The sequence below is a fragment of the Ranitomeya imitator genome, chromosome 1, assembly GCF_032444005.1.
Source record: "Ranitomeya imitator isolate aRanImi1 chromosome 1, aRanImi1.pri, whole genome shotgun sequence".
NCBI classification, from domain to species: Eukaryota; Metazoa; Chordata; class Amphibia; order Anura; family Dendrobatidae; genus Ranitomeya; species Ranitomeya imitator.
In genome coordinates, this window is record NC_091282.1 from 254252961 (window position 1) to 254266608 (window position 13648).

Sequence of the window (13648 nt, forward strand, 5' to 3'; positions counted from 1 at the left end):
GTGGTGAAAAAAACGCATGTAAACGTGTACAAACGCTGCGTTTTTTAGACGCATGCGTTGTCGCATGCGGTTAAAAAAAGCCGCATTTGTACGCGTTTACATGCGGTTTTTCCTGCGTTTGCGCTTTTGGTACGCATGATGAGAAATTTCACAAGCTGGTTTTTGTTCATTCTGCTTCACAAAAATCGGAATAAAAAGCAATAAAAAATGTCACGTGCCCGAAAATGTTACCAATAAAAATGTCAACTCGTCCCGCAAAAAACAAGACCTCACATGACTCTGTGGACCAAAATATGGAAAAATTGAAGCTCTCAAAATGTGGTAACGCAAAAAATATTTTTTGGAATAAAAAACGTCTTTCAGTGTGTGACAGCTGCCAATCATAAAAATCCACTAGAAAACCCCTTATAAATAGAAATCAAACCCCCTTCATCAACTCCTTAGTTAGGGAAAAATTAAAACATTAAAAAAATGTATTTATTTCCATTTTCCCGTTAGGGTTAGGTTTAGGGTTAGGGCTAGGGTTAGGTTTAGGGTTAGGGCTAGGGTTAAGGCCCCTTCACATTAAGCGACGCTGCAGCGATACCGACAACGATCCGGATCGCTGCAGCGTCGCTGTTTGGTCGCTGGAGAGCTGTCACACAGACCGCTCTCCAGCGACCAACGATGCCGGTAACCAGGGTAAACATCGGGTAACTAAGCGCAGGGCCGCGCTTAGTAACCCGATGTTTACCCTGGTTACCATGCTAAAAGTAAAAAAAAACAAACACTAGATACTTACCTACCGCTGTCTGTCCTCCAGCGCTGCGCTCTGCTTCTCTGCTCTCCTCCTGTACTGTCTGTGAGCCGGAAAGCAGAGCGGTGACGTCACCGCTCTGCTTTCCGGCTCACAGCCAGTACAGGAGGAGTGCAGAGCACAGCGCTGGAGGACAGACGGCTGTAGGTAAGTATGTAGCGTTTGTTTTTTTTTACTTTTAGCATGGTAACCAGGGTAAACATCGGGTTACTAAGCGCGGCCCTGCGCTTAGTTACCCGATGTTTACCCTGGTTACCAGTGAAGACATCGCTGGATCGGTGTCACACACGCCGATCCAGCGATGTCAGCAGGAGTCCAGCGACGAAATAAAGTTCTGGACTTTATTCAGCGACCAACGATCTCCCAGCAGGGGCCTGATCGTTGGTCGCTGTCACACATAACGATTTCATTAACGATATCGTTGCTACGTCACAAATAGCAACGATATCGTTAACAATATCGTTATGTGTGAAGGTACCTTTAGGTTTAGGGCTAGGGTTAGGGTTTGGATCCCTTTATCACCTTGATGGAGGGTTAGGGTTTGGATCCCTTTATCACCTTGATGGTGGGGGGTGGCTTATCAGTGTCTAGACTTGTTTTTCTCTATTGAAACGCATGCGTTCAAAAACGCAACCAAACGCATGTGCTTAAAAACGCATGCGTTTACATAGACAGCAATGCTTTTTTTTTACGCAAACCGTGCGCAATCGAACGCAAGCGTTTCCTGGCGGCAAATAGACGCCTCTAAAATTACTACATGTTGCATTTCCGCGCCAAGCCGCAAGTGACAAAAAGACGCATGCGTCGTCAAACGCGGCAAAACGCAAACAAAAAAAACGCATGCGTTTTTAATGTTAAATATAGAAAAACACGACACATGCGTTTATATGCGGTACAAACGCTGCGGCAAAAAAACGCAAATGTGAAACCAGCCTAAGAAACAAATTGTCGCCAAAAGCGGTACGATTCTAGAAATGGTTAATTCTCTAAAAGGGATATAATAAACAGTAGGAACCACAAAATTCTGTTTTAGACTCAATTTGTTTTAATCTTTTTATTAATGACCTTGTGAGTGAGATTGAGAGTAAAGTGGCAGTCTTACCAAAAAACTATGCAGGATATCAAAAACATAGATGACATTACAATATTACAAAAGGATTTGGATAAGATGTCTAAATGGGCAAACACTTGGTAGATGAGAGTTAATGTTGATAAATGTAGAGTAATGCACTTAAGCCAGAGTAATCATACTGCTGCATGTACATGGAATGGATATATACTGGATACTACAGTATAGGAGAAGGACTTGGGTATCCTGGTTACAAGTAAGCTCAACGTCAGAAAGCAGCTGCAAAAGCAAACAGGATTTTAGGGTGTATAAAAAGAGATACAATCCTGTGACCCAAAGGTATTGCCCTATTATACATAATAATAATCATTTCTATTTTTATAGTGCCAACATATTCCGCAGAACTTTACAATTAAGCGGGGACATGTACAGACAATAAATTCAGTACAAGTTAAGACAATTTAAACAGTGAAATTAGGAGTGAGTTCCCTGCTCACAAGCTTACAATCTACAAGGAAATGGGGGGACACAATAGGTAAAAGGTGCTTGTTATTTCAGGTCTGGCAATTACAATAAATAGGGATTTTCATATAAAGCTGCATGATCCGGTCATCAGCCCGTGTGTTTAAGTGCAATAGTCAAGTATCAAGTGCAGTTATCATGTGCATGGAGGGTGTGGAGACAGATGAATAGTAGGGTGCAGATTCAGAATAATATTTGGAAGGAGGGAACAGGGCAAAGTTAGTTTACTGAGTAGTTGATGTGGTAGGCTTGTTTGAAGAGATGGGTTTTTAAAGCGCGCTTGAATAGGTCGGGGCTAGGTATCAGTCTGATCGTCTGGGGAAGTGCATTCCAGAGAGCTGGCGCACGAGAGAAGTCTTGGAGACAGAGGTGCGAGGTTCGGATTACGGGGGATGTTAGTCTTAGGTCATTTTTAGAACGGAGGGCATGTGTGGGGCGATAGACAGAGATGAGAGAGGATATAAGGCGGTGCAGAACTTTGGAGAGTTTTGTGGGTGAGAGATGAGTTTATACTGGACCCTGTAGCGAATGGGTAGCCAGTGTAATGACTGGCACAAGATGGAGGCATCGGTGAAGCGGCTGGACAGAAATATGACCCTGGCTGCCGCATTCAAGATGGATTGGAGAGGAAAAAGTTTGGTAAGAGGGAGACCGATCAGAAGAGAGTTGCAGTAGTCCAGACAAGAATGAATAAGAACGACAGTAAGAGTCTTAGCAGTTTCAAAGGTGAGAAAAGGTCGGATTCTGGAGATGTTTTTAAGATGCAGGTGATAAGAGCGAGTGAGTGATGTGATTTAGGGAGTAAAGAAAAGTTCGGTGTTGAATATGACCCCAAGACAGCGGGCATGCTGATTGGGAGTTATGGTTTAATCCTCCAGGGTAATTTCAATGTTGGGTAGAGTGAGGTTAGAAGAAGAGAAAAACACCAGAAGTTCTGTTTTGGAGAGATTTAGTTTTAGATAGAGGGAGGACATGATGTTAGAGACAGCAGACAGACAATCCTTGGTATTTTGAATTAGGGTAGGGGTGATGTCAAGGGAAGAAGTGTATAATTGGGTGTTATCAGCATAAAGATGATACTGGAACCCAAATCTGCTGATTGTTTGTCCAATAGGGGCAGTGTATAGAGAGAAGAGGAGGGGGCCAAGGACTGAGCCCTGCGGAACCCGATAGTAAGGGGACGAGGAGAGGAAGAGGAGCCGGCAAGAGATACAGTGAAGGAGCGGTCAGAGAGCTAGGAGGAGAACCAGGAGAGGACTGTGTCCTTGAGGCCTATAGAGTGGAGCATAGTGAGGAGGAGCTGGTGATCCACAGTGTCAAATGCGGCAGAGAGATCCAGGAGAATCAGCAGGGAGCAATGACCTTTGGATTTAGCTGTTATTAGATCATTAGAGCCTTTAGTGAGGGCAGTTTCAGTGGAGTGTAAAGAGCGGAAACCAGATTGTAAGGGGTCGAGAACAGAGTTATCCGAGAGATAGGGAATTAGACGGGAGTGGACCAAGCGTTTCAGGAGTTTAGAGATGAAGGAAAGGTTAGAGACAGGACTGTAGTTAGCAGTGCAGTTCTAGTCCAGGGATGGCTTTTTAAGTAAAGGGGTTATGATTGCATGTTTATATGAGGAGGGAAAGATACCTGAAGAAAGAGAGAGGTTAACTATTTTAGTCAGGTGAGTGGTGACCACTGGTGAGAGAGACTGCAGGAGATGTGAAGGAATGGGGTCACTATTGTAGGCCAAGCAGAACGGAGGAGCTTGGAAACTTCTTCTGAAACAGGCTCAAAAATGTCTAGTGAGCTTGAGGTGCGGCAGGGAAGGGGATCCAGGCACTGAGGAGATTGGGTTGAGATATCCTGATGGATGTGGTTGATTTTTTCTAGGAAATAAGTGGCCAGATCCTCACCGCTGAGGTTGGTGATGGGGGCCTGTATTTTAGGTTTCAGGAGGGAGTTTAAGGTTTCAAAAAGTCGTTTTGGGTTGTTGGATAGTGAGGTGATGAGGGTGGTGAAGTAGGATTGTTTGGCCAGATATAGGACAGAGTTATAGGCTTTGAGCATGAACTTCTAGTGGATGAAGTCTTCTGCTAAGAGAGATTTTCTCCACTGCCGCTCTGCACACCTTGAGCAACACTGAAGAAAGTGTGTTTGCATAGTGTGCCAGGGCTGCCATTGTCTATGTTGGGTCTTTCTGCGTGTAGGAGGTGCTGCTTCATCTAGGGCATTCTTCAGTGTATTATTGAAGTGTGACAATGCTAAGTCTGGACAAGAGAGGGAGGAGATGGGGGCTAAAGATGTGTGGAGATTGTCCATAAGCTGCTGGGTATTAATGGTATGTGTATTCCGATAAGTGTGGTAAGTGGGGGTGTTCCGGGTGAGGAGACAATTTTTGATAGAGAAGGAAAGAAGGTTGTGGTCCGAGAGCGGGAGAGGGGAGTTAGTAAAATCGTGCAGTGAGCCGGGTCGGGAGAAAACCAGGTCCAGAGTATTCCCGTCCTCATGCATAGGAGAATTAGTAAACTGTGAGAGGCTGAATGAAGAAGTTAGAGAAAGAAGATGAGAGGCAGATTGGGAGAGGGGATCATTAATGGGGATGTTAAAGTCTCCCATGATGAGGGTGGGGATGTCACAGGATAGAAAGTGAGTAAGCCAGGTGGCAAAGTGGTCTAGAAACTGGCAGGAGGAGCCTGGAGGGTGATAAACAACCACCACTCGCAAGGAGAAGGGCTTAAAGAGTCTGACGGCGTGGACTTCAAAGGAAGGAAATGTAAGTGAGGGAACCGAGGGGATGACCTGGAAAGCACATTGTGATGAAAGGAGCAAACCAACACCTACACCCTGTCTGTTCTCAGGTCTGGCGGTATGTGAAAATTTCAGCCCACCAAGCGAGAGAGCGGCAGCGGTGGTGGTGTCTGAATGCTGGATCCAGGTTTCTTTAATAGCCAGAAGGTTAAGGGAATTAGAGAGGAAGAAATCGTGAATGTAAGTTAGTTTGTTACACACAGATGTGCATTCCAGAGAGCACAGTGGAAAGCGATAGGAGAAGGCATGCACTGAATGTTAATAAGATTAGCAGGGTTTCTATATGTAGCTGGAGGAGAGTAATGTATGCTGGTGGAGGGAGTCAATTAGTAAAAGGAGAAAAAACAGAAAGAGCAGGTGGTGGGATGATTTGTATGAACGTTTTGAGTGCTGCATGGAGGTATTGGATGGTTTGGAGTGGGTAAGAAATGTCAGTAGAGCCTCAGAGTTATACATGGGAGAGGGGAGAAGGGAGGGGTGGATATGGAGAGAGTGCACAGAATGTGTTAAAGGGCGGGCCAGTTGTGAGAAAGCAGAAGTAACAACAAATAAGAAGCAGATTGATATGATAAATGCATAATGTAGAATAAATCACTTGTGAGGCCATATCTTTAATATGGGATCCAGATTGGGGCTCCACATTTTTAAAAGGATATTCAGAAGTTAAGAGTCAATTCAAAGTTGGGCAACTAGATTATTACAAGGGATGGAATGTCTCTCATTTTCACAAGAGTTTGTGCTTGTTTAGCTTTGAAAAAAGATACCTCTGGGTTGATCTCATTTGTATGTATAAATATACCGTATTTTTCAGATTATAAGACGCACCTCTTCCCCCCAAAAATATGGGGGGAAAACGGGGGGGGGGCGCGTCTTATAATGCGGATATACCTTACCGGTCGCAGGCTGGGATGAGGGGGTGTTCGGATGTGCGGTGAGAGTGTGGCAAAATGGCTGCCGGCTGGGGGCGGCACATGCACAGAAAGAGATCTCGGCACCAAGATTTCAGCGCTGAGATCTCATTCCCGAGATTTTGTTGCCGAGATCTGAGATCTCATCTTCCGAGATCTTGGTGCAGAGATCTCTATTTGCGCATGCGCCGCTCCCGGCCGGCAGCCATTTTCCCGGAGTCCAGTCCACCGCATAAGAAACCATGTAACTGCGGGGGCTCTGGGCTTTCACAAGATGTCGGCAGAGCCCCCGCAGCACTGAAAACCCGCAGGACCGAACACCCGCAGGACCAAACACCCGCAGGACCAAACACCCGCAGGACCAAACACCCGCAGGACCAAACACCCGCAGGACCAAACACCCGCAGGACCAAACACCCGCAGAACCAAACACCCGCAGGACCAAACACCCGCAGGACCAAACACCCGCAGGACCAAACACCCGCAGGACCAAACATCCGCAGGGGCACGCCACACTGCACATCCGAACACCCCCACATACCAGCCTGCGGCCTGCAGCAAAGCTACATTCTTGCCTCCTCCAGCAGCGACCCTGGGACACCGCTTCACTACGGCCACAACCCCCGGTAAGCAATAAGACGCATGGACTATAAGAAGCACCACCATTTTATTGAACGTTTTTTTCCTATTTTTCTTCTCAAAATTTGGGGTGCGTCTTATAATATGGTGCATTTTATAATCCGCAAAATACAGTATGTGTGACCAGTACAAAACACTGGCACATGACTTCCAAAGACCATACTGAGGACTAGGGGGCACTCATTATGGGGGGAAGAAATGTGATTCCGGCAGCTAAATAGGAAATGGTTCTTTACAGTTAGGCTATGTACCCATGTTGCAGAATAGACGCAGAATTTTCTGCGTCAATTCTGCATACCCTTGGCAGGAAAAATGCATGTGGATTTAGACGCGGTTTATACGCGTTTTTACCGCGTATTTACCACGTTTCCCATGCATTTTACAAGCGGATTTCTAATGCATGTCTATGGGTGCGGAATTGCCGCGATTCCGCAAAAATAATGAACATGCTGTGTTTTTTTCCGTGATGCGTTTACGCTGCGGAAAAAAACGCAGTATGGGCACATTAATTGCAGAACGCTTTAGAAATGAATGGGATGCTGTTTGTAAGCGTTTTTTAAGCATTTACGCTGCGGAAAATCACGGCAAAAACACTTAAAAACAGCAACGTGGGCACACAGCCTTAGACTGTGGAATACCCTACCACAAGAGGTAATAATAGCAGATGCTATATCAGAATTTAAAAAATTGCTTGATGCTTTTCTCAGAACAAATGGCAATGTGGGTTATAAATACTCTACTCATGGAGAATGTAACTGGTGAAAGAAGTTTGAATTGACGGACCTAAGTTTTTTTCAACCTATATAACCTCTTTCAGACCATTACAAATCATCTGTCCATATACCAACCTTTTCTCCTGTAAGTGTGACCATATCAAGAGGGCCATACATAAACCTTCCAGTAAGTGTCTGAGGTCCATCTTCATTGGCTACAGCATCGTTAATTCTGTGGTTAGCAGCAACATTCTGAAAATTAAAAACAAAGTTTAAAGTCCAGGTCACATGCCTGTTGCAATAAAACAGATTGCTGTTGTCACTTTCCATTTGTTGGTAGAAATAAAATGAATTGGCACTATAAACACTTACCGGTATTTTATTTTCACAATAAGGAAAATAAGTAATGAAACAAAAAAATTTACACCGAAACCAGGATCCTAAACCTTTTTTTTTTTAAACAAAAATGATGAGCCACATTCAACACAAGGATTGTTCTTTCATTTGGTGGGAAGAACAACTTACTGCCACTATTTATTCTTTTCCCATTGGAAAGCAGTACTCATTATAGAAAGTTGCCCTATTTGGAGTCTAGACTTTATTGAAAAGAATTAAATTAAAGCATTATTATTATTTATTTATAGAGCACCATTGATTCCATGGTACTGTATATGAAGAGGGGATTACATATAAGATACAAATATAAAATACGGTGAACAAACTAATAATGACAGACAGGTAAAGAAAGGAGAGGGCCCTGCTCTTACTTTCTTCCAGATAATGGAAAACGAGACAGTAGGATTGGTGTTTGCGGCAGCTTTGGTGGTGGTGAGGTGGCAGGAGGGTCATTGCAGGCTGTAAGCTTTCTTGAAGAGTTGGGTTTTCAAGTTCCGTCTGAAAAGTTCTGAGTGTGGCGGATAATCGGATGAGTTGAGTCTTGGAGGCGATTGCGTGAGGAATGTATGAGTGTGGAGGAGAGAAGGGAGTCTTGGGAAGATCGGAGATTATGTGTTGAAAGATATCAGGACATAAGTTGGGAGATGTATATAGAAGAGATTATGGACGGCTTTGTAGGTCAGCGTGAATAGTTTGAACTTGATACGTTTGGAACTGGGAGCCAATAAAGGCATTTGCATAGACGAAAGCAGAGGATTAGCGGGAGGACACAAGGGAAGATATTGCAGTAGTCAAAGTGGGAGATGATGAGGGCATGCACTAACATTTTAGTCTATTCAGGGTTGAGGAAGGGACTAGTGATGAGCGAGTGTGCTCGTTACTTGAGTTTTTCGAGCATTCTCAGGTGTTTTCCGAGTATCATGGGCGTTACCCCGAGGCAGTGGACTTCCAGTACTATGGAACGCGTGGTGTCATTAGTTGTAATGAATAGATCAGGTAGAGGGGTTAGGAGAGATGGGCAAAAGATGATGAGTTCAGTTTTGTCCACATTGCATTTTAGGAATCGAGAGGAGAAAAAGATGCATGTAACTCAGGACCACAAGTAAACTAAATTTGAACGCTTAGGACTCATTCAGACATGCAGTCATGGCCGACAGTGTTGTTTCTCCCAGGAAATTATAGCAATTACACATGTTTTATTACACATGTTTTGATATATACGTTTATTTCCATTGAGTGTATAGGCATACCACAAAAACACAGAGAGAAAAAGGAAAACTGAACATAATTTCACACTAAACACCAAAAATGGACAGGACAAAACTGTTGGCACCTTGTGCAGTAAGTTATCTTTAATGGTTTAAACACTGCAATTAATTAATACTAATTATTGAGATATTGATATGGTTTCAATCAGTTATAATATATATTTACTTTCATGGAGCTCGCAGAAGGTCATTGAAGTTTAAGGCTGTGTGCACACGTAGCAGATTTTTCGCATTTTTTTCGCTATAAAAATGCTATAAAACCGCAAAAATAACGCTCACATTAAGCATCCTATTTAATAGAATACAACCCGCATTTTTTGTGCACATGCTGCGTTGTTTTCCTGAGCGGAATCGCATTCCAGGAAAAAACGCAGCATGTCCATTAAATTTGCGGAATCGCGGGGATTCCGCACACATAGGAATGCATTGATCTGCTTACTTCCCACATGGGGCTATGCCCACCATGCGGGAAGTAAGCAGATCATGTGCGGTTGGTACCCAGGGTGGAGGAGAGGAGACTCTTCTCCACGGACTGGGCACCATATAATTGTTAATAATAATAAATTATAATAATCTTTATTTTTACATAGCGCTAACATATTCCGCAGCGCTTTACAGGTTGCACACATTAATATCGCTGTCCCTGTTGGGGCTCACAATCTAAATTCCCTTTCAGTATGTCTTTGGAATGTGGGAGGAAACCAGAGAACCCGGAGGAAACCCACGCCATCACGGAGAGGGCATACAAACTCTTTGCAGATGTTGTCCTTGGTGGGGTTGGAACCCAGGACTCCAGCGCTGCAAGGCTGCTGTGCTAACCACTGCGCCACTGTGTTAAAAAAAAAAAAGAATTAAAATAAAAAATAGTGATATACTCACCTTCTGATGGCCCCCGGAGTCTTTCCGCCTCTCAGCGGTGCGCGCGGCCGCTTCTGTTCCCATGGATGCTTTGTGTGAAGGACCTGCGATGACGTCGCGGTCACGTGACGTCATCGCAGGTCCTGCACACAAAGCATCTATAGGAACGGAAGCAGCCGCGTGCATCGCTGAGGAGATCGGCTGCCTTCCGAAGGTGAGAATAACCATTTTTTTATTTTTTTTTAATTATTTTTAACATTATATCTTTTTACTATTGATGCTGCATAGGCAGCATCAATAGTAAAAAGTTGGTCACACTTGTCAAACACTAACAAGTGTGACCAACCTGTCAATCAGTTTTGGAAAACGCTAGCATTCTGCAAGCTAATTATGCTTGCAAAACGCTAGTTTTTAGCAGGAATATCCATGCCAATTCCACGTGCGATACACCCGCGGCAGGAGTTGCAGAATTGCCGCTGAAATTTCCGCAGCAATTCTGTGACGTGTACACTTAGCCTAAATGTCCAACCACATGACCCAACTAGCAGAAGGTCTTCTGTTAGTAAATGACGAGTTATTTGTTATTAGTAGATGTATTTGTTGTTAGTAACTGACCAGCTACTTGTTGTCAGTAACTGACCGGTTTAAGGAGGTTTCTTCCTGGCATTCCTATAACCATCAAAGTTTTTACTGAGATACATTGGACAGTATAAGATATAAAAGATGACTGGAACCTTAGTGAGGACACAGAGACGCACAGATGGAAGCGAGATGAGGAGATACAGAGACAGAGAGAGACAAGCCTGATTGACTTCTACCATAGTGATGTAATGTATGTAATGTTATTTTACTGTTTTTATTGACTGTGTATTTTCTTATTATTTATTAAGTAAATTCATTTTTTGTTTATTCAATGTTCGTGTGAGCATTTATTTATTTGTCACAATTTCTAGAATCCTTAACAAAACACAGCTTTCAAAAAACGGGGGTAAGCAACTTTGTTTCAAGCATATGACACTTGTTCAAATTTACCTGTGGCAAGTAACAGGTGTGGACAATATGAAAATCACACCTGAAACCAGATAAAAGTCGAAAAGTTGACTTCATCGTTGCATTGTGTGTCTGTGTGTGCAACACTAAGCATGGAAAACTTTGGAGAAGAGAACAATTTCAAGGTTACAAGTCTATTTCCAGAGATCTTGATGTTCCTTTGTGGTGCACAACATAATCAAGAAATTTACAACCCATGGCACTGTAGTTAATCTCAGTAGAGGTGGATGGCAGAGAAAAATTGCTGGAAAGGTTGCAATGCAGGATAGTCCGGATGGTGGATAAGCAGCCCCAATCAAGTTTCAAAGAAAGGGTGCATCAGTCTCAGCGTGAACTAGCCATCGACATTTGAATTAAATGAAACGCTATGGCAGGAGACCCAGGAGCACCCCACTGCTGGCACAGAAACATAAAAAAAAGATAGATTGCAGTTTGCCAAAATGTACATGAGTAAGCCAAAATCTTTATTTAGACAGATTAGAGCAAGATAGAGCTTTTGGGTAAACACATCATTCTACTTTTTACTGAAAACGGAATGAGGGCTACAAAGAAAAGAACACAGTACCTACAGTCAAATATTGTGGATTTTCAAAGATGTTTTCGGGTTGTTTTGCTGCCTTTTGCTCAGAGTGTCTTGACTGTGTGCAAGGCATCATGAAATCTGGAGATTTCATAATGATTTTGGGTTGCAATTTAGTGCCCAGTGTCAGAAAGCTGGGTTTGCGTCTTAAGTCATAGGTCTTCCAGCAAGACAATGACCCCAAACATACTTCAAGAAGCACCCAGAAATGTATGGAAACAAAGCACTGGAGTGTTCTGAAGCGGCCAGCAATGAGTCAATGTCATTGAACACTTGCGGAGAGATCTTAAAATTGCTGTTGAGAGAAGTCATTCTTCAAATATGAGAACCTGGTGCAGTTTGCAAAGAAGATTGATCCAAGATTCCAGTTGAGGGGTGTAAGAAGCTTGTTAATGGTTATATTAAGTGATTGATTGCAGTTATTTATTCCAAAGGGTGTGCAACCAAATATTAAGTTGAGGGTGCTGACAATATTTTCCATCCCTTTTTTTCACTGATGTCCAATTTGCCTTTTTTCCTCTTTTTTTTGTGTTGCTCCAATACACAAAAGGAAATAAACATGTGTATAACAAAACACATGTAATTGCAATAATTTTCTAGGAGAAATGCTTAATTTTCTGGAACAATTAAAAGGGTGCCAACATTTTTGGCCATGACTGTATGTGATTTATTACATGCGCAGAAAAAAAAGAACAGTGAGTTTTATCAGGTTTTGGATCAGATTTTCAACTGTGTTTAGTCAGCTGTCAGTTCTTATCATCACTGATTTTGATGAATGAAAAAATAAATAACTTTCAAAGCTTTTCCTACACATTACAATGTTAGTGACAGACAGAACATACAATGCGCACTGATGTCATCCGTGAGCTGTAAGTGATACTCAACAATCAATAGACTAGTATGGGTCATTTTGATCCATGACTGCAACTAAAAACAGACATGACGTGTGATTTTAAAAACTTGGACATTTGAATAGCACCTTAGACTTCAATGGGTATGTATTCTATCTGTGAAAAACACCAATAGAACATGTATGTGAAAAGCGGATGTCTGAATGAGGTTTTACGTTGTTTTGTTTTATGATAATGTAACTAGGCTAGGTAACAACTTAGGTTGAAAACAATAAGTGATTTCAGGTTCTTAGGTACCCTTAGTTTCACATGTGTTCGCTTTCTTAGCCACTTTTCCCTTGGTTTTGAAGGGCTGAACACAGAAACTTCTTTTCCAACCAACTCCAAGACGCTTGCCGTTTCATGTCTCATGACCTGAAATGAGCATACACGTGACAATATTAATGTAACTGTCCATGAATTGGTCATCCGCATCAATCCAAATTTGCAAATTGTCAATATTTTTTAAGCAGATAACATAACTTTCTGAATATTTCATGTACATACTCAACAAATCTTGAAAAAGCTGCATGATCACTGACCATTATTAACCAATATTCAAGTTCTACACTAAATGGGTACTACCATCAGGCACACCATAGCCAACATTTAACTTTTTTTTCACATTTTTTCTAATGTATTTTACCTTAAACTTGTGCCTTATGTGCTCTGTCATATATTTCTTAAAGGGGATGTCCAGTACTTTAAGCAATTTTTCAGTGGCCTCAAAAATAAATAACTTAAGGGTATGTGTCCATGTTCAGGATTGCATCAAGATTTGGTCAGGATTTTATGCAGGTAAAATCCTGACCAAATCTGCACCAGAGGTCACTGGCAGGTCACCTGCGTTGTCCTTGCGTTGTTTCTGCAATGTAAGGACATGCTGTGTTCTTAAAAGACGCGCCGCATGTGCGTGTTCGCGGGAATGCCGCATGCGACTTTTAATGCATAGTGGAGACGGGATTTCATGAAATCCCCTCCACTATGCTGTAACATCTGGACGCTGCGTTTTTGACGCTGCGGCTCAATGCAGCGTCAAAAACGCAGCGTTTCCTGAAGGTGGAAACATACCCTAAAGGACCAGAGCAGATCCTCTTTTCTGCAGCCAAATCACAATGCTGCTAGCTGGTAGACGAAGCCAGGAGTCCAGCTGAGAAAGCCAGCAA

At 42.8% G+C, this 13648-nt stretch overlaps 1 protein-coding gene across 14 annotated transcripts in view; it reads right to left on the minus strand.

The window, feature by feature from the left end:
* PITPNM2 (phosphatidylinositol transfer protein membrane associated 2) overlaps positions 1-13648 on the minus strand; it is a 526403-nt gene that overhangs the window by 15736 nt on the left and 497019 nt on the right. For all 14 annotated transcript variants that reach the window (XM_069755814.1, XM_069755807.1, XM_069755821.1 and 11 more), the window contains 2 exons: positions 12741-12857; positions 7576-7692 (listed from right to left, as the gene is read on the minus strand). In XM_069755814.1, the coding sequence (XP_069611915.1) occupies positions 7576-7692; positions 12741-12857 (234 nt within the window). The remainder of the gene's footprint in view (positions 1-7575; positions 7693-12740; positions 12858-13648) is intronic.